Source organism: Pseudophryne corroboree, chromosome 11, assembly GCF_028390025.1.
Source record: "Pseudophryne corroboree isolate aPseCor3 chromosome 11, aPseCor3.hap2, whole genome shotgun sequence".
Lineage (NCBI taxonomy): Eukaryota > Metazoa > Chordata > Amphibia > Anura > Myobatrachidae > Pseudophryne > Pseudophryne corroboree.
In genome coordinates, this window is record NC_086454.1 from 78,663,999 (window position 1) to 78,686,243 (window position 22,245).

A 22,245-nucleotide genomic window follows, 5' to 3' on the forward strand; every position below is an offset into this window, starting at 1 on the left:
CTGATCGGAACTCCCTCCCTGTCTACTGCATGTACTTTGCAGGCTCCCAGGGGGGGAAGGGGAAAGTGGGATGGGGGTAGGGTGAGGCAGTGGAAAATACCGTGTTCAAAGAAAAGGCATAATCAAAACCATGGGGAACTTTGCGGTGTATCGTTATGCGCAAAGACCTCACTTATCCCTATCACCCCTGTGTATTTTAGCTAGGGGATTCTGACGCTCCTTCAGCATTGCCCCGTGACCTACCAAATCTGTGCTGTTACTTGCTCCATAGCCGAGGGCCTCCATTGGGCGAGGAGACACAGGCGGTAGCCATTTCAATTGAGTCTGCCCTGCTATAGAATTGTATGTATACCATATGGTGCATAGACCCTAAACAGTACAACTGCTCCTGCAGCTTTGCCCTAGTTTACGTGAATAACTCGTCTACTGCATGACCTGTGCAGGATCCCAGGGGGGAAGGGCGACGGGCAAGCGGGAGGCGGTGGAAAATACTGTGCTTTTGAAATGCAAGTACTGTATGAGTCTGAGTCCCCAGTAGCCTCCTGCTAGCCTATTGCCCTTCCCCCCTGGGAGCCTGCACAGATCATGCAGTAGACAGGGAGGGAATTCAGGTCATGTGCAATACACAAACGCCGAATATCTACTGTATAGTACTGTTTTGCTCACAGTAGCGTCAGAATACACTCATTTCTACTCATTCCCGCTGTTTAGTTGCATTTAGCGTAAAGAATCGCTCCTGCAGATGTACTCTGATTTATATGTAACTTGTGTGCACCTTTCCATTGACTGTCTTACAATGTAGATAAAATAATACAGTGTATTATTACAATAAAAAAAAAAAAAAAGAAGGCACATCACGTCTCGAACCCTGGACCCCCAGCGTGGGAGGTGGGAGCCTTCACCCCTAGCCCACGACGCCTCATGAGAGACTCCCAATTTCATGTGTGAAAGTACTGCAAACAGCGCCCGGCCCCCACCCCATTGGTGTTGGTTTATGCCTTAGAGGACTCGGACGCTCGCATTTGTAAAGCACGGTATTTTCCACCGCCTCCTGCTAGCCTATTGCCCTTCCCCCCTGGGAGCCTGCACAGATCATGCAGTAGACAGGGAGGGAATTCAGGTCTTGTGCAATACACAAACGCCGAATATCTACTGTATAGTACTGTTTTGCTCACTTAGTAGCGTCAGAATACACTCATTTCTACTCATTGCCGTTGTGCAGTTGCATTTAGCGTAAAGAATCGCTCCTGCAGATGTACTTTGATTTATGTGAAACCTGTGTGCATCCTTCCATTGGATGTATTAGAGAGAGAAATTTTTTTTTTTAAATGAATGTCACGGGAACACATAAAAAAAATGGTTGGCATTTCCTTCCCATTGGTGTTGGTTTACAGTATGCCGTAGTGGACTCGGACGCTCATGTAATTGCATTTCAAAGGCACAGTACAGTATTTCCCATCGTCTTCCCCTACCCCCATCGCCCTTCCCCCCTGGGAGCCTACACAGGGAGGGAATTCAGGTCATGTGCAATACACAAACGCTGAAGATCTACAGTACTGTTTTGCTCAGTTAGTAGCGTCAGAATACCCTCATTTCATTCCCGCTGTTTAGTTGCATTTAGCGTAAAGAATCGCTCCTGCAGATGTACTCTGATTTATATGTAACTTGTGTGCACCTTTCCATTGACTGTCTTACAATGTAGATAAAATAATACAGTGTATTATTACAATAAAAAAAAAAAAAGAAGGCACATCACGTCTCGAACCCTGGACCCCCAGCGTGGGAGGTGGGAGCCTTCACCCCTAGCCCACGACGCCTCATGAGAGACTCCCAATTTCATGTGTGAAAGTACTGCAAACAGCGCCCGGCCCCCACCCCATTGGTGTTGGTTTATGCCTTAGAGGACTCGGACGCTCGCATTTGTAAAGCACGGTATTTTCCACCGCCTCCTGCTAGCTACTGTAGCCCTCCATTCCCAGACGCTCATGTATTTTAAAAGCACAGTGTTTATACATTGTCCTGTACATTCTTCCTTTTACACAATTACTGTAGTTGCGTCTCCATACACATACAGTACTCCATACTTTTTCCACCGCCTCCCGTTACGCCTACAGTATTGCCAGAGCTGTAGATCAATCCGCCGCTATACTGTACGATCGAAAGTACTGGATTAGTGGAGCATTAGCCACACAGTGGTGGAGATGTGTAATGCATGATGAGTATCTAGATCGCCTCAACGCGCCTACCTGTGATTAAACTCAGCTATCGCCTTAGCATGACTAAACGTCCGTCTCGGCGGAGAAACAGTCAAGATAAAGGTGGCTACATCTGTAGGATCCTCCAGTAACTCTCACCGCACATGCTCAGTGTAGCAGACTGTTGGCCTCAAGTAACTCTCGCCACACATGCTCTGTGTAGCAGACTGGGGGTCTCCAGTAACTCTCACCACACATGCTCAGTGTAGAAGACTAGACGCCTCCAGTAACTCTCACCACACATGCTCAGTGTAGCAGACTGTGGACCTCCAGTAACTCTCACTGCCCATACTCAGTGTAGCAGACTGGAGGCTTCAAGTAACTCTCACCGCACATTCTCAGTGTAGCAGACTGAAGGCCTTCAGTAACTCTCACCGCACATGCTCAGTTTAGCAGACTAGAAACCGCCAGTAACTCTCACCACATATGCTCAGTGTAGCAGACTGGGGGCCTCCAGTAACTCTCACTGCCCATGCTCAGTGTAGAAGACTAGGGGCCTCCAGTAACTCTCACCGCACATGCTCAGTGTAGCATACTGTGGACCTCCAGTAACTCTCACCACACATGCTCAGTGTAGCAGACTATAAGCCTCCAGTAATTCTCACCACACATGCTCAGTGTAGCAGACAGGAGGCTTCAAGTAACTCTCACCGCACATGCTCAGTGTAGCTGACTGGGAGCCTCCAGTAACTCATAGAAACATAGAAACATAGAATTTGACGGCAGATAAGAACCACTTGGCCCATTTAGTCTGCCCCTTTTTTATTTTATCCTTTCGGCAATCTCAACCCTTTTTTAACCTTAATTCTTTAACTCTCAACACACATGCTCAGTGTAGCAGACTTGGGGTCTCCAGTAACTCTCACCGCACATGCTCAGTGTAGCAGACTAGAAGCCTCCAGTAACTCTCACTGCACATGCTCAGTGTAGCAGACTTGGGGTCTCCAGTAACTCTCACCGCACATGCTCAGTGTAGTAGACTAGGAGCCTACAGTAACTCTCACCGCACATGCTCAGTGTAGCAGACTGGAGGCTTCAAGTAACTCTCACCGCACATGCTCAGTGTAACTGACTGGGGGCCTCCAGTAACTCTCACCACACAGGCTCAGTGTAGCAGACTTGGGGTCTCCAGTACCTCTCACCGCACATGCTCAGTGTAGCAGACTAGAAGCCTACGGTAACTCTCGCCGCACATGCTCAGTGTAGCAGACTGGAGGCTTCAAGTAACTCTCACCGCACATGCTCAGTGTAACTGACTGGGGGCCTCCAGTAACTCTCCCCACACATGCTCAGTGTAGCAGACTTGGGGTCTCCAGTAGCTCTCACCACACATGCTCAGTGTAGCAGACTGGGGGCCTCCAGTAACTCTCACCGCACATGCTCAGTGTAACATACTGTGGACCTCCAGTAACTCTCACCACACATGCTCAGTGTAGCAGACTGGGGGCCTCCAGTAACTCTCACCGCACATGCTCAGTGTAGCAGACTGGGGGCCTCCAGTAACTCTCACCACACATGCTCAGTGTAGCAGACTTGGGGTCTCCAGTAGCTCTCACCACACATGCTCAGTGTAGCAGACTGGGGGCCTCCAGTAACTCTCACCGCACATGCTCAGTGTAGCAGACTTGGGGTCTCCAGTAACTCTCACCACACATGCTCAGTGTAACATACTGTGGACCTCCAGTAACTCTCACCGCACATGCTCAGTGTAGCAGACTTGGGGTCTCCAGTAGCTCTCACCACACATGCTCAGTGTAGCAGACTGGGGGCCTCCAGTAACTCTCCCCACACATGCTCAGTGTAGCAGACTGGGGGCCTCCAGTAACTCTCACCGCACATGCTCAGTGTAACATACTGTGGACCTCCAGTAACTCTCACCACACATGCTCAGTGTAGCAGACTTGGGGTCTCCAGTAACTCTCACCACTCTGGATCGCTCTCCCTGTGCCATCATAGTATTGGTCAGCTGTTACAGTGACACAGTATTAAACTGTTAAATTATGCTGTACGATGCTACAGAACCCTTGTGCTGAAATATAAATGTTAATACTATAATAATGAAAAATGTTATCACCACTGTAATCTGGGATAAATAAAATGCAAGTACAGTATTGTACAGATAAGTATAAATGTAATAGATAGGCCCCATAGACGTGATCTGTTTATATGAAAGCGCTACGCGTAGTGCCCACAGCAGATTGCATTTTAGGTTTAGCGGCCCTTTAAATGTCAGTAAATGAAACAGAACAGACAACAGCGAGCATTTGTCACTTACTCACAGCCAATAAGTCAACCACATGGAAAAATAATGCAGATTATACAGGGTGTTTTCTAGCTTCGCAAGAAAATAATAATTCAATTAGATCCATGAATACATGCATTATATAACTTTGATGGGTTTGGAAGTGACAGGTAAAGCGAGAGCTATTGTGTTTATGCAAAATCAAATTAACATCACACACTTTTCCATACTTACTCTAAGCAATTCAGAAGCTTGCACATGTGATACCACAAATAATTATCAAACAATACAAATAGTTAATGATAAACAACACTCTAAAATGAAGTGCGCTCCTTTTATCCAAAAACTATATCACATAATAGGATTTTAATACCTACCGGTAAATCCTTTTCTCCTAGTCCGTAGAGGATGCTGGGGTCCACTTCAGTACCATGGGGTATAGACGGTTCCGCAGGAGCCATGGGCACTCTAAGACCTTTCAAAGGGTGTGAACTGGCTCCTCCCTCTATGCCCCTCCTCCAGACCTCAGTTATAGGAAATGTGCCCAGGGAGACAGACATTTCGAGGAAAGGATTTACTTTTATACTAATGGTGAGATTCATACCAGCTCACACCTCAACCATGCCGCACAACATGGCATTCAACATAACACACGCCAACAGGCATGAACCATTTACAGCAGCATGCTGAAAACAAATGTAACACAACTTGCGTAACTATAATGAGCAAACTGCAGGTAAAATACGCACTGGGTCGGGTGCCCAGCATCCTCTACGGACTAGGAGAAAAGGATTTACCGGTAGGTATTAAAATCCTATTTTCTCAAACGTCCTAGAGGATGCTGGGGTCCATTTGATTATGGGGTTATACCAAAGCTCCAGTACGGGCGGGAGAGTGCGGATGACCCTGCAGCACCGATTGACCAAACTTGAGGTCCTCATCGGCCAAAGTGTCAAACTTATAAAATTTAGCAAATGTGTTTGACCCTGACCAAGTAGCTGCTCGTCAAAGTTGTAAAGCCGAGACGCCTCGGGCAGCCGCCCAGGATGAGCCCACTTTCCTAGTAGAATGGGCCTTCACCGACTTCAGTATCGGCAATCCTGCCGTAGAATGAGCGTGCTGAATCGTATCTCTGATCCAGCGCACAATAGTCTGCTTAGAAGCAGGACACCCAATCTTTTTGGGAGCATACAGGACAAACAGAGCCTCTGTTTTCCGTATCCGAGCTGTTCTTGCGACATAAATCTTCAAAGCTCTAACCACATCTAGAGACTTTGACTCAGTGAAAGTGTCAGTAGCCACTGGCACCACAATAGGTTGGTTTATGTGGAAAGATGCAACCACCTTTGGAAGAAAATGTTGGCGAGTTCTCAACTCTGCTCTATCTTCATGGAAGATCAGGTAAGAGCTCTTGTGAGACAAGGCCCCCAACTCAGACACCCGCCTTGCGGATGACAAGGCCAAAAGCATCACCACTTTCCAAGTGAGAAACTTCAATTCTATCTCCTGCAGAGGTTCAAACCAATCCGCTTGAAGGAACTGCAACACCACATTAAGGTCCCATGGTGCCACTGGAGGCACAAATGGAGGATGGATGTGCAGAACCCCTTTCACGAAGGTCTGAACTTCTGGAAAGGAGGCCAATTGTTTTTGAAAGAAAACTGATAAGGCCGAAATCTGGATCTTGATTGACCCCAATCTAAGGCCCGCATCCACACCAGCTTGCAGAAAATGGAGAAAACGTCCCAACTCAAACTCTTCCGTAGAAGCCTTCTTGGATTCACACCAAGACACATATTTTCTCCAAATACGGTGGTAATGTTTAGACGTTACTCCTTTCCTGGCCTGAATGAGAGTGGGGATGACTTCCTTATAAATACCCTTTCGGGCTAAGACCCGGCACTCAACAGCCATGCCGTCAAACGTAGCCGCGGTAAGTTTTGATACACACACGGCCCCTGCTGTAGTAGGTCCTCTTGAGGAGGAAAAGGCAGAGGATCTTCTATGAGCAACTCCTGAAGATCTGGATACCAAGCCCTCCTTGGCCAGTCTGGTGCAATGAAGATTGCTCGAACTCTTGTTCTTCTTATTATTTTGAGAACTTTTGGAATCAGTGGAAGTGGAGGGAAAACATATACAGACCGAAACACCCACTGGATCACCAGTGCATCCACTGTTATTGCTTGAGGGTCTCTCGACCTGGAACAATATCTCTGAAGCTTCTTGTTTCGACGAGATGCCATCATTTCTACTTGAGGGATTCCCCAAAGACTTGTCACCTCTGCGAAGACTTCTTGGTGGAGGCCCCACTCTCCTGGATGGAGATTGTGTCTGCTGAGGAAGTCTGCTTCCCAGTTGTCCACTCCTGGAATGAAAATTGCTGACAGAGCTCTTACATGTCTTTCTGCCCAGAGGAGAATCCTTGTCACCTCTGCCATTGCTGCTCTGATTGCTGCTCCAGATTTGACTGAAAAGTTTCAGACGTGCTCCCACCCGAGCGGACTCCCGCAAAGGAGCCCCAGCGTCATGCTGCAGATTTGGCAGAAGCAGGGGTTGACTTCTGCTCCTGGGATCCTGGAGACGCTGCGGATTTCTTTTCTCTTCCCCCTTCCTCTTCCTGCAAAGAAGGGGGAACCTTTGGCCTTTTTGTATTTGCTGGGCCGAAAGGACTGCATATGAGAGTGATGTGTCTTTTTCGCCGGTGTGGGAGCATAAGGCAAGAATGTCAACTTACCTGCGGTAGCCACCGAGACTAACGCATCCAGCCCATCACCAAATAAGGCCTCACCTTTATACGGGAGAGCCTCCATATTTCTTTTGGAATCTGCATTAGCACTCCACTGGCGAATCCACAACGCCCTCCTAGCCGATACTGCCATAGTAGCGGCTGTTGAACCCAAGAGTCCAATATCTTTCATAGCTTCTAGCATGTATGCAGCAGCGTCTTTGATATGACGTAACGTTAGGAGTATTTTCGATAGCACAACTCCCCCACGCGCAAGCAATGGTGGGTCTGAGCAGCGTACCATTGGCCACATAAATAGATTTTAACGTAGTCTCCATTTTGCGGTCTGCTGGCTCCTTTAGTGAAGCCGTCCCAGGTGCAGGGAGAATCACCTTTTTTGTTAATCTTGACAGTGCGCTGTCTAACACCGGGGGTGATTCCCATCTTTTCCTGTCCTCTAATGGGAAAGGATAAGCAACCTGAATCCTTTAGGGAATATGAAATTTATTTTCAGGATTCACCCAAACTCCCTCAAAAAGAGTATTTAGCTCGTAGGAAGATGGGAAAGTTACCTTACATTTCTTTTCCTTATAGAAATAAGCCTTCTCCTGAGGTACAGTAGGTCTTCTGTAACTTCTAAGACCTCCTTTATAGCAACAATCATATATTGTACGCTTTTTGCCAATTTGGGATCTGTCCCCCTGGAATCACTATCGTCGACACAGGAATCAGAGTCCGTGTTGGTATCAGTATGTACAATGTTTGCAATCTCTTATGTGACCCAGAGGGGTCACCTGCGGAAGAAAGGGCAGAACTATGAAAAATCACATCTTCCACTGATTTTCTCCAGCTTTCTGCATGAGACTCAGACTTATCTAATCTCCTACTGATATGATTCACACTATCACATATTTTTTTCACCCATTCAGGCTCGTGGTGTGCCAGCAGCGCCACCACATTACAACTCTGTGTCCCTAAAATGGCTCCCTCAGGGGAAGGACTCCCTGCCTCAGACATGTCACACACGTGCACAAACACACCACAGACACTCTGGGACTTATAGGGGACAGACCCACAGTAAAAACTGTCAGAAGGACACAGATAGGAGCAGCCAGTTCACAAACCCAGCGCCAGTTACACAATGCCTGTGAAACACCAAAATGCCCACTGACATGCAGCGCTTTTTTATAATGTCAATACACAATATAAAGCACCAATTTCACTGTGCCTCCCCCCTTTTTTGCACCCTGATACTTGTATTCAGTAGTGTAGGAGGAACAGCGTTTTCTCTGAAGCCTGAGGAGAGAGAGAAAATGGCGCTGAGCAGTGTGCTGGCTGACTGAGGAGGAAGCTCCGCCCCCGTAATGGCGCAATTCTCCTCAGCATTTCTGAGGTAAATTTTTATACTGGCAGGGTAGGACTGTGCCTCGGCATCTTATGCCCCTTTTCAGCCAGTTTTATAAGGTTTCATGCTACCCAGGGCGCCCCCCCCGCGCCCTGCACCCTGCAGTGCCTGTGTATGTGTGGGCAACATGGTGCGCTGCGCTCCCACCAGCCGCGCGGTACCTTTAGCCATCACCTTGATTGAAGATCTCTCTTCTAACACTCACCTGTCTTCTGACTTCTGGCTCTGTGAGGGGGGTGACGTCGTGCTGTGGGAGTGAGCATCTAGACACGGCTAACGTTCAGTTCTCTTCAGGAACTAATGGTGTCCTGTCAGCCAGAAGCAGAGCCATGAAACTCTTAAGAAAGTTGGTTCCTACTTCTGCCCCCTCAGTCCCACGAAGCAGGGAGACTGTTGCCAGCAGTCCTCCCTGAAAATAAAAAATCTAACATAAGTCTTTTCAGAGAAACTCAGTAGAGCTCCTCTGGAGTGCATCCAATCTGCCTGGGCACATTTCTAAAACTGAGGTCTGGAGGAGGGGCATAGAGGGAGGAGCCAGTTCACACCCTCGAAAAGTCTTAAAGTGCCCATGGCTCCTGCGGAACCGTTTATATCCCATGGTACTGAAGTGGACCCCAGCATCCTCTAGGACGTATGAGAAATATATATGTCACAATAGATCGGCACTCTGTAGTAACCAGTACAATAACCCAGTGCCCTCACATTCTCATAGAGAATACATACAGACCAGTTTGGTGCGGCACTCACAGGCTTGAAATAAAATACTCAATAGACGTGCAGCGGTTCCAACGTTTCAATGGTCTGTTTGTATATATATATATATATATATATGTATACACTATATATGTGTGTGTGTGTGTGTGTGTGTGTGTGTGTGTGTGTGTGTGTGTGTGTGTGTGTGTGTGTAGAGTTATTTGTGTAACACCAAAAAAAAAAAAAACATAGTAGAATTCCAAGCGAGACCCCCAGAATGACTCTTCGTGTTAAATTTTATATGTATTCTGCATGGATTTGATGGAAGCTACATTACATAAAGATGTTAGTATGGAAAACAAAATTTGAGTTATGGGAAAAGAAAATTGACTCTTTGTCTAATGTTATCTAGAAACAGTTGCATGATTGTTTTCACTCCGCCCAATGTTACGAGACTCCGCAACTACTGGGGGATGCTCCAATTATTATGGCATAATGTTTCTTTAAAATATATAGATTTCATTGTGTTTTCTGTTTTATTTTCTCACTGGGTCGGTCATGCCCGATCTCTCTTCAACTACGCTATTATACTTTATTTTTGCTCTATAATAGTTCTGGGTCTGTGAGTCGGGAGTTCCCTTCTCCTTTGAAATATGTGTATGTGTGATTCCCGGTGCTGTCAGTGTGTTGTTACATGCCTTTGTATTTCCATCTTTCCTATTGATCTACTAATAAAACATTATTTAAAAAAAAAAAAAACCTTGACAAAGTACTAGTGCAACTTGTACTTTACTACTCCGTCACACATTTAGGATCCAAATACTGTAGCTCATGGGTCATCAACCTGCAGCCTTCCATCACTACACATCCCAGTATGCCCAGCCACAGTTTTGCTATTAAGGTATGCTAAAACTGAGGCATGGCATGCAGGGATGTGTAGTTCCACAGCAGCTGGAGGGCTGCAAGTTGATGATCCATGCTGTAGATACTGGAGCTATTAAAAAATGTTTTACACACACACACACACACACACACACACACACACACACACACACACACACACACATATATAGCAAAGGAGTATATACTATATATATATATATATATATATATAGAGAGAGAGAGAGAGAGGGAGAGAGAGAATTAGGTTATGCTGGCACTCCTTTGCTAGATGTGGAAAATCACGTCCTGGTGCCCTCCTGGTTGCCCAACCATGGCATGACTGGGTCCAATATAGCAAATTGTGGCAAAAACTCATCACTAAAGCATTGAAATGTTGATCCTCAACATGGGTCTTTGACCATTTTGTACAAGACGTCCTGAGTGCCGCCCCACAATTTGCTATATTTCATATATATATATATATATATATATATATATATATATTGGCATGCACAAAGAGGCATCACTCAAACTGACTTAAAAACTATAATAAATCATACTGCGACCACAGCTATTACTTCCTAAGGTTTCGGAATGTTTATTCCGTCATCAGAGAACACAAATGTATGAAAAATGTACCTTAATAGATTTCCACACCAGTGAAAGTGGCACCCAAAGTGTGGCAACCTCCAGCAGTGGTCTGTCAGACGTACTGACATCAGGCACAGCCCGCAAGCCGGTGCAGCCCTCCCGTCAAGGCTGCCATAAAGATGCAAACAGTAACTCATCAAGTTTGCGGGCTATGTGTTCTCTGATGAAGGAATAAACATTCCGAAACTTTAGGACAGAATAGGTGTATTCATTGCCTCCTTGTGCATCCCTATTTGTGAATCTTCCTTGGATGGCACCGGGGGGAAATTTTCATTGAACCAGAGTGCCAGATAAGTTGGATTATAAAGAAAAAAAAAAAATATATATATATATATATATATATGAAACGAAATAGAGGAGATGGCGCCAAGGGAGTTATATCAACGCCCTACCTAAAAACGGACCCTTACAGTACTCTCCGGTTAAATTACGTCAGATAACAAATACTAACATAAAAATTTATTAAAACAACATATAAACCCGACACAAATGTTCATAAGTATACAGAGTTGATACATTTACATTTGTCGCACAATTTGAACAATCAGTTTGTAGTGATGAGGAAAAAGCGTAGATATATCACTACGATTTCCTCCTTCTCCTTATTGTAGATTCGGAGGTAACATCAGATAATAGATAGATAAATAACCCAACGCGTTTCGTCTTGTTCCAAGACTTCATCAGGGGTAAAATCTCTTCATTTCAGAACATATTGTCAGCACATAAAAGGTCATTCAAAGATGTATGAACAACGTTTCAATATTTCAATGGGACTTGATTGATACAGCGAGGACCATACCTCATATATCATCAGCTTGAGTCTGACATTCAGATATTCGAATATGGGGAAGATTCATATGTGTATAGAATCTAACTGGTTCGCAAGCATAAGGAACCTCGTCGGTCAGCAGCTTGAACCTGACACTCAGAGATTCAGGAGTGAAGGCAATTCAAATGGGTATAATGTCTAACCAATTTAGAACACGTGGTAGACCCTCCAGTGGTGCAGTGCTGACAGCCAAGTCTCTGTATAATTAATTTAAATAAATAATCATTATACAGAGACTTGGCTGTCAGCACTGCACCACTGGAGGGTCTACCACGTGTTCTAAATTGGTTAGACATTATACCCATTTGAATTGCCTTCACTCCTGAATCTCTGAGTGTCAGGTTCAAGCTGCTGACCGACGAGGTTCCTTATGCTTGCGAACCAGTTAGATTCTATACACATATGAATCTTCCCCATATTCGAATATCTGAATGTCAGACTCAAGCTGATGATATATGAGGTATGGTCCTCGCTGTATCAATCAAGTCCCATTGAAATATTGAAACGTTGTTCATACATCTTTGAATGACCTTTTATGTGCTGACAATATGTTCTGAAATGAAGAGATTTTACCCCTGATGAAGTCTTGGAACAAGACGAAACGCGTTGGTTTATTTATCTATCTATTATCTGATGTTACCTCCGAATCTACAATAAGGAGAAGGAGGAAATCGTAGTGATATATCTACGCTTTTTCCTCATCACTACAAACTGATTGTTCAAATTGTGCGACAAATGTAAATGTATCAACTCTGTATACTTATGAACATTTGTGTCGGGTTTATATGTTGTTTTAATAAATTTTTATGTTAGTATTTGTTATCTGACGTAATTTAACCGGAGAGTACTGTAAGGGTCCGTTTTTAGGTAGGGCGTTGATATAACTCCCTTGGCGCCATCTCCTCTATTTCGTTTCATATTTTCACACATTTAGTTCCTCCTAACAGGGAACTTAGAGGATACAGGCAGCCATATAATTAATTAATTTTAGTGTTCTATTTGAAATAGCGCAGTGGGAGAGTAATTCTTGTCATATATATATATATATATATATATATATATATAAAAATTTATATAAATATATACATATATATATATTCGTGTATATATATATATATATATATATATATATATATATATATATATATGTATATATATTTACTGAGTACTATACTTTATATGTGTAAATACTATTTAGGAAGAAAGACACTCAAACTAGGCTTTAAAATGAATCTTATCTTATAGAAAATATACTGTATTTTGTCCCAGGACAGGTTCAGGAACACAGTTCCTGATTAGTAAAGATAGCACTGAATGAATGGAGAAGCGACTCAAACACAACAATGAGTATACAGTATGCATATTGTTGTGAAAATGCCCTAAATACGTCGGTTACTTTAAAGCAGGTAAAATCAAGCAGCACAATGTTGGTCTCCCGGAATGATTATTTGATTAATAAATATTATTAATGTTACAGTGTTAAATGTGCTTAATGATATATACTGAATAATTTTTAAACAAAACTAGTCATTTTTTCTTCACTGAATATTTTATCATTCATCATTCATAATCACCGCTTGCTTAAACGCTTTTGTTTTGCTGTTTTACACCGAAAGTTAAAGAAAAATGACAATAACGCTCTGATCAGTAATTATTATAATATAACTGTCTTTGCACAGGCGGACTACAGAACGATATCAGGTGCTCAAAATGCAATTAAATTATGATTTATGCTGCTACGGTTACTGCCAAGAGCTTTTTTGGTGTTGATATTAGAAAGTTAGATTTTAGGTTTTAATCATTTATGCTCATAAGTTAATACATTAATTACCTTATTTTGAGACGTTTCTGTATCTGGTATTGCGTGCCTAATGGGTTGTGTCTGTTAGGTGTCACTGAAACTAAACAGTAAATTCAATAATCTGTGATTTAATTTCTTATAGTTTTCACCTCCTGCAGGCTCCCTAATGTCTACTCAGATCTATATTAAATTAAGCACGGATGCTAATGAAGGGCACTAAACGCGTCTGTCAGTAGATTTGTCTTTCATTAGGCACATTATACTCTTACTGAGCTGTAAATGAGTAAACATTAGTTTTGTTAAACCAAGCAAAAGACAGAGTGAAAATCATTCTTAATTGTATACCCTAAAGCCATACGCTTTCGTTCCTTCTTTCTTGTACCTTTAATATTTTTCAGAGGATCTGTGAAAGGCTCTCCGGTGGAGATATAAATATCAGCATCGTGGGGTATGTCTTTAGGTTCATAAGCCTCGGTACCGTCTGGCAGAAATACGCGCCGTGCAGCCATGTTTAGTTTCAGCTTCATAGTACATCTCTCCAGCAGCTGCAGGAGATATAAAGGTAAGTGAGCATGCCATTCCACCATGGATGGAGTGAGATTTGATTCAGAAAATTGATAATGAATGAAAGATTCCGAACTGGAAAATGACACCTAGTCCATTAACCTCTTTGGCACCAGTAGCTCATATGGAATATTTTACATTTAAAATGCAAATAAAGGTGGCATAAGTTATTATGGATATCAGCATTTATTAATCTGTGATGCATATACATATACACATGTATCTACACATCTCTCATATATATATATATATATATATATATATATATAGAGAGAGAGAGAGAGAGAGAGAGAGAGAGAGAGAGAGAGAGAAATATATACATACAGTATATATTTGTATATATACACATATATATATATATATATATACACACACGCACATACACGTTTGAATAGTGCAATTAAAAAAGATTAGCCTAAATATATAATGTAGGTTTGGTAGATATTTCACCTCCCATACATATATAAAAAAAATCTCTACTGGGATATGATGAATAGATGGTTTAAAAATACCATAAACTTATTATCGAAGTATTACGTTGGTCTCAAAAATGTTATTTAACCTCCTAAAACACCGTAGTATGAAATATGCTACAACAGGAAGACAAGACCTGACATTATATAGCCTAATAATAATAATAATAATGACCCCTCAATACTTATTTTTCCCATATTTTCTCAGTTTATTGATTGTTTACAATCATGTTATTTTTTGTTTTAGGGGGGGGGGGTTTGTAACCACAGTATTTTCCAAATTTTTTTTTTGTTCTTTTGTCTATTATCAGAGCATATTTAAATTTACATTGTTTAGATGATATATCTATTTTTGGACATTTATTTACACTCCACTTACAAACCCTAGAATGTTATTTGTATGTATATATTAGTTAGTCATAGATATGACAGAAGTGCACCGTGGTATTGCCATAAAAATACTAAGGATATGTTTTTTTCTTACTACTTATGTGTACTTGTGAATTAAAACACATTGTTAGGGGATATTTTGGGTTGCATACATATTCTTAGCAATATAAAGAATAACCCCAGCACCAGTGAAGGGAGTATGCTTTGCAGGCTTTAATTAAAAATATTTCCATTTAATTATTTGACTGTTCATCACACAATAATTCTATTATTTGTATTTAACTATATCCCATACTTTTTGCTGTTCTGTTAGATTTCACCCATAAGTTAACACAGGATTCGGTGGGATAAATTGTGGCTTTTAGTTGGCACAGCCAGATAACTATGAAAAAAAAGCAAAAAAAAGACAGGACATAGCGCACCATCTCTGGAATGGACCTCACAATGAATAAAAGTATTTAGAGGTGTTTAAATAGTAAAATAATAAAAATGGGTGTAATGATGTGGGACATGCATGCTGAGGTGATATATTGATGCAAAATGGGTATAATGAGCTTGCAGGTGGGAGTTGCAAGTCTTTTTTTCCCAAAATGTTACAAATTTGTATGAAAATCACAACAGAGATATTTATAGACCCTTATTTTCTGAAATAAACACGCTGGTTAATATTTTTTCTTCCCTTAACCGCTTCAGTGGTGGGTTGTTTTATTTACAACGCACCTCCCAGGGTGTGTTTTTAAATTGGGAGGAGTGCAAAGGGGAGGAGTGCAGAGAGGGATTGCCCGTGGGGATCGCCAGCGTTATCGCTGACTCCCGAGCGCCGCCAATAAGAGTCTGGGGGCGGGCTTAACACTGTAATGGTTTATGCTGATTCCCAGGTGCCGTGCAATCAGCGCTGGCGATCCTCAGGGAATTAAGAAGTGACATAGCATGGAAATCTGCGGTGGTGGTCAGCGCCGGCAGTGCAGCTGGCCCCGAAAGTTTTCCGGGCATACCACTTAAGTGGTTAATAAAAGTTGTAAAGATCAACCCGATAACACATTATAATATCATCTTATATTTTGCTAATGACCTCTAACAGTATTATTATTATTATTATTATTTATTGAAATAGTCCACAAGCAATTGTGTAATTATCCTTTATTTATATGGCACTACGAGAGTTTTTGGGGTTTGGGGTTCAGGATAATTTACCCTCCATTTCATGCACTTTAGGCACACTGAAGAATTAACGCACAATATCGCCCTGAAGACCACAACTGGATGTTCCTAATTGTACTGCACAAGTTGTCCTGTTTTAGTTGGCAAAAATACCAATATGAAAAAAAAACCCTGCAATAATATACAGTATATGTATGCAAAATTAATGCAAGACTTTACAGTTGGCAACCTGCAGCTAACTGAATCTGCCTCTCAATACATATATATATATATATATATATATACACACATACATACATACATACATACACACATATCAATATATATGTATACATATAAATATATATATATATATATGTATATATATATATATATATATATTTATTTTTTTATTACTATTATTTTTTTCTCCTGACAATACATAATTCAATACCATAAACCCCAAAATGCCAATATACAATATCAATATCTTGTCCATGAATTTCAAATTAGTGGTTCCAAACGTTTTTATTTATTGTGACCACTGTGATTGGTTAATGATTATGTAATATGTTTTGTTGTTTTAACACAGCAATGGTAAAGTAATGTAACAGTTACAGAAAATATAATGGTAACATTATGGTGTTTGAAGTGATTTATATTACAATTAAAATATAGTTCACATATAATTCCCATTGCATACACTTTAACTTCTTATAAGAGATTTTCAATGATGCACAAATATTTGTGTGACATGTTCACCCTCTTGGTGACAAATCAATGTTTCTAAAGCAGAACGACTGTCACGTCTATAATATGAGGTTATGAAGAGTGCCAACACGTATGTAATGACCAGAAAATACCACAGATGTGTTAGGACTTAGTACACATATTTCTGACCTACTATGGTATGTAGTTAATGCATACATATTCTGTGCATCTTAGATCAATATATTACTGTTAAAACAAAGAAACAATTGTGTAATGTACAAATACATACAGGACAATACATGTTATGGACAACTGTTCAATAGTTACCAGTGGGATTGTGGGTGCAGACACTGTAGCGGGCATAGTGTGGCTTCCATTTTTGTAAGCTGTGGCTCTAATAACCCAGGGCTGCCGTTTATACACAGGCACTGCTCTTCCCCTGCCAGAGTATAAGTGATGCTTTCTCGCTGAACACCTGACAAAGTCAAAACATGTTATAGGTGAACCACTGTCACATATTACATAGATACACGGTGAATTATATGACAACTGTAAACTCTTGCTAAAAGCAGATTAAATAAGACAGAAATAGAGCTGCATGCAAGTTCATTTGTGGGGCATAAAATCGTCACATTTCCGTACTAAGCATACGCACACAAAAAATGTGTCCGGATTTAGCATATTATAAAGGTGCAGAACCTTATGCTGGAGGGGCAATACTAGGCAGACAAGCATCAGCTGTGTCAGTCAGGGAGTGTATACTGAAGCTTAGACCTGCCCTGGAGAGGCGACCTATTGAGTCTTCAGTGAATGAAAGAAACACTTATTCGGAGGCTTAGTGTAAAGATACCCAACGATGACCATGAACAGCACGATCCAGCCGCTGTTTTTGGATGGGCTTCCCCAGTACTTGATTTATTAGTGTTGTAATTATAGGCGTGCATTGCTGCCCCAATGCCCTGAGGTCAGGGGTTCAGTTCCTGACCAAGGCACTATCGTTTTAGAGTTTGTGTGTTCTCTCTCCATGATGGTGTGTACATGCTCACGGATTTCAGGGTGCTTGGGTTTCCTAGCATACTTCAAAATCATACTGGTAGGTTAGGTGGCTTCTGACAAGAAAATGCACGCGTGTGTATGTGTGTCCATGTGGTGGGGTATAATGATCGTAAGCTCCACTGGGGAAGGGACTGAAGTGAATAACTGAAAACCGTAATGCGCTGAGGAGTATGTGTGTACTACAGAAATAACGTTTAATAAGTAAACTATACCACATATTTGAAAATCTTGTTGAAATACTGCTGTCTTTTAAGTTGGACGTATCTTGAGATACATGTGACTCAAAAATACATACTCAAGAGTGGGCTATTTATATACATAGGGTCTGATTAAGAGATGAACGCAGTTCATGCACGGTGATTACTCACGTATTCTCAAATGTGAATACATGAAAATGCCAGTAGAAGCATTCCTGTTGTGTACTTCTGTCCAATCTCTCCACCACTGAAGCACCATCTGTCGCAACAAGGCTCTTCGAGCTGCCCTGCCTGGCGCAGAGTTGCCCTTTTTCTCTTAAGATATGCCCACTGCTGCTACAGAGATTGCTGCTGCATGATAATACAAACCCATGACAACTCCTCTTTTAGCAATGACTTTAGGTCACCTCCCAGTTTCCAGCTGTACTCGAGATCATGCACAGTACTTGATTTAGTCTGGTGTCAAAGCTAGTATTTTGTTTTGCCATTTTAGTATTAGAAATAAGGATGTAGCACAAACATATAGGAAATTATGACTTACATTTTTATGCCTTTACTAAAGTTCATCTTTCAGTCACATACAAGTCAGAAAGCTGAGGTAACATTCATGAGGATGTGGGCTATAATTTTGCTTTGAACCACAGACATTACTGAGAGACAAAATGGCTGAACTCACATTCATGAGGATGTGGGCTATCATTTCACTAAATGCCAATGACATCACTAAGGGACAAAATGGCTGAACTAACATTCATGAGGATGTGGGCTATCATTTCACTAAATGCCAATGACATCACTAAGGGACAAAATGGCTGAACTAACATTCATGAAGGATGCGGTCTAGCATTTTACTAAGAACCAATGACATCACTGAGAGACAAAATGGCTGAACTAATATTCATGAGGATGTGGGCTATCACTTTACTGAGATATAGTGATGTGACTAAGGGACAAAATGGCTGACAATGCAGCCTACAAGTTCACTATGGACCAGTTGAATACTAGAATTAAATTAATGAAACGCCTACTGGGTCCAGCGTTTTACAGCAACAGGACAGCATGTCCCCTTGTTTAACTAAGGAAAACATTATTTTGCATCAACGCAATGGGAATCACCACAAGAACTGGATTTCTTCCTGATAAAATACATTTTAAAATATTCAGATTTATTTTTGTCCAGCGCAACTGAAATGTTACAAAACTGTAATTGTGTTTATTGCGTTCCAGAGATAAAATGTTGTACGAAGGACCACAGTATGAGTGTTATACAAACAAATGAACTCTACTTAACATGTGTAATTTCTTGGCACAGAAACACTGCGAGATGGAAGCGACAAGGAAATGCTTTTGTTTGATTACCTAAGATGCCCCTGAGGAGCGCTGACGGGCCTGTTTCTCTTGGATTGTGATGAGAAGCAGGAGTCGTCACTGATGTCTGACTTCTTGAGGTTGACATGTGAAACCACGTTACTGCGCTGAACTGATGCTTTCTGAAGTGAGGAACAATCTTGAGGTGTTGACCTTCCTGATACACGCACAGAGTGAGGAGAGGCTGGGCCAAACGTAGGTGCATCACCGTATTTGCAACGTCTGGCTGAACTCTTGGCATATGGGGTTTTATAATCTCTATGGAAAATAAAAGGACAACAGATAATAATTGGCACGGAGAAAGTTAATCCACTGTCTGAGATTGCGATTTCTGAAAACTTGTGTAACTGTTCTTGGCCCTCATGCTGCCCGGGGGCTCCCCCAAGCCATGAAGAGTGCAGAATTCCACCTTACCTCCCCCCCCCCCCAACTCCCTCCCATAAAAAAACTAAACCAAAACACATTTTATTTGGTCTGGGTTGTTCTATGTTGTCACTCATCACCTCAAAATAATTTGAGGCAAGATCTGCAACGATTGATCAGTGATTGGTGCGGGCGCTGCACCAATCACTGGAGAGTGATGGAGAGAGGGAATACATGACGTTGAAGGGATTTTATTTTATACATTGCACCGTTCACTGGCCAATCACCAGCTACGTTGCTGCAAGGCGTGCCATGAAATACTTCATGACTTACTAGCTTTGCATTCTAAAATCCTAAGGTTAGCTGCTCATCTCACTTCATGTCATCCCTGAATACTAGGCTAAACTGAATAGGGGAAATAAGCCATGTACTAATATTTGACTAAGGGGTACATTTACTAAGCAGTGATAAGAGCGGAGAAGTGAGCCAGTGGAGAAATTTCCCCATCAACCAACCAGCAGCTCTGTATCATTTTATAGTATGCAAATTATAGATGTTACTTCAGTGCTGATTGGTTGCCATGGGCACTTTTCCACTGGCTCACTTCTCCGTTCTTATCACTGCTTAGTAAATGTACCCCTCAATCTGTCCAGCACGCTGCCCTGTTCTGTCCCTCAGCAGCAATGGTGGTGCTTCTCTATATTACAAGGTTCGGGAAAAGGGTAAAGCCAGAATTGTTTTTAGCGACTAGCTAACTCTCGAGCAAATGGCTTTCTCCAGTCCTAGAAAATTAATTTGCTCCCAGACACAAGGCTATCAGACAAACATGAAGGTAACTAATGGCTTAATAACTGGGTCAATATACTGAATTTTCTCCCTGTCAGAAGTGCGCCAGCCTGCCACTCAACCGAATGTAAACACTACTAAACACTGTATAAAACACACCGTAACATTCGGTAGCAGTGTCACTGGATGCAGTTTCACCAGCAGGGAAACAATGGTTGCCTCTGAGTCGTACCCATTGTTACTTTTTTCTAGCACAGTGTTCAATGTCAAACCTTTTCTTTTCAATTACAGAAACATTAGGATATTAATGGCTTGTAATTATCCACAATCTAGATTGCAAACCAAGGCACATGCAAAGTGCTTCTACCATTAACGTCAGTCTATATTTACACAATTGTGTCCTCATGCAATAGCCTAACAAACTATCAGAGGCACAAAAAAAAGTGATCTGTCTTTTTAATGGGTGTTTGTTTATTAATAACAAACCACCATTATAAAAAAAAACACATTAGTTCATATTTTTTACCAATTAATCACTACTGTTGAATCCAAGGATTGTGCTTTACTAATAATTGAAAAAATTATTTGAATTCATATATTTAATGCCGAAACACTCCATAGCGCTTTCATATCAGGACTCCAGTAGAATAAAAAGGTGGTTTGAGAGTAATTTGAAGCCACTTTAAAAAACAAAACAAAAACATTTATTACAAAAAAAATTATAACTGTAGATTTTTCATTGAAATAAATACTTTTGTTAATTTTGGGGTTTATAAACTAATGTAAACGTTGATTTTGGGGTTACATGAGGCAATTTTTATTTTCACCCCAAAAATGACATGTACATATATAAATTTCCAAATGTGTAATTAGTTATTGGGGGGGGGGGGGGGTCCACAGGGTTCTGAGGTCCCACCATTTTTTACCTTAAACAGAGATTTCCCTACATTTTGCACCTGCTCAGGGGGGTGTAAACAAAAACAGGTGAGTTTGGAATTGTACTGCAAATGTAATTAGCAATGGGACTTCACCTTGCGGGATCAAACTCCTACCTAATTGAACTCCCCCCTAGTAGTTCAGTTCTTGTTTGCTTTTTCAAACTCCTCCCTGGAGGGAAAGTCTAAGGGGCAAATAAGAGGGGGGGTGATGCCATGACTCACGTCATCATGGCCCTGCTTCCCACACAGCACATCGGATCTGGAAACTGGATCAAAGCTGAAAATTCTGGGAGAACTACCTGAAATTCGGACGTTTCACGGACATCCTGGAAAGTAGACAAGTGTGTTTCTACAATTACATTGATGTTACTTTTACTGGTGTTATATACCTGCTTAGAATAACAATGGCGTTCTGCATGATTGTGACTTTTGGTACGCCCATGTCCTACAATGAAGGAAAACATATTTTAGCTGCTACGGGGGTGTCCTGCCACCCAGGTTGCAAATCCAAGGGAGTGGCATGTCCAGTTCACCCTCTTCCAGCTTGTGGGATGACTGGTGGCGGCAACGGGTTAGGCCGCTACGAATATCGGCAATGCTATCTTCCGCCTCTGATGGTAGCCAAAGGTAGGTAGCATTGATTACAGCAGTCTAATCCATATACTAATCCATTTATCTGAAATCACTTCTAGCAAGATGCCACTTGGTTATAAAAAGGCTAGCACCCTTCCGTAAAATCTTAAACTAAGCTTTCCTGGTGTACAACCATGCGTCTG

At 41.8% G+C, this 22,245-nt stretch overlaps 1 protein-coding gene across 10 annotated transcripts in view; it reads right to left on the minus strand.

The window, feature by feature from the left end:
* DCDC1 (doublecortin domain containing 1) overlaps positions 1-22,245 on the minus strand; it is a 962,215-nt gene that overhangs the window by 816,790 nt on the left and 123,180 nt on the right. For 8 of the 10 annotated variants that reach the window (XM_063944440.1, XM_063944436.1, XM_063944437.1 and 5 more), the window contains 3 exons: positions 19,374-19,640; positions 17,089-17,236; positions 13,866-14,028 (listed from right to left, as the gene is read on the minus strand). In XM_063944440.1, coding sequence (XP_063800510.1) covers positions 13,866-14,028; positions 17,089-17,236; positions 19,374-19,640 — 578 coding nt within the window. Of the gene's footprint in view, positions 1-13,865; positions 14,029-17,088; positions 17,237-19,373; positions 19,641-21,691; positions 21,796-21,858; positions 21,915-22,245 lie in introns of all 10 variants that reach the window. The other 2 variants (XM_063944443.1, XM_063944441.1) reach the window with 2 other exon arrangements.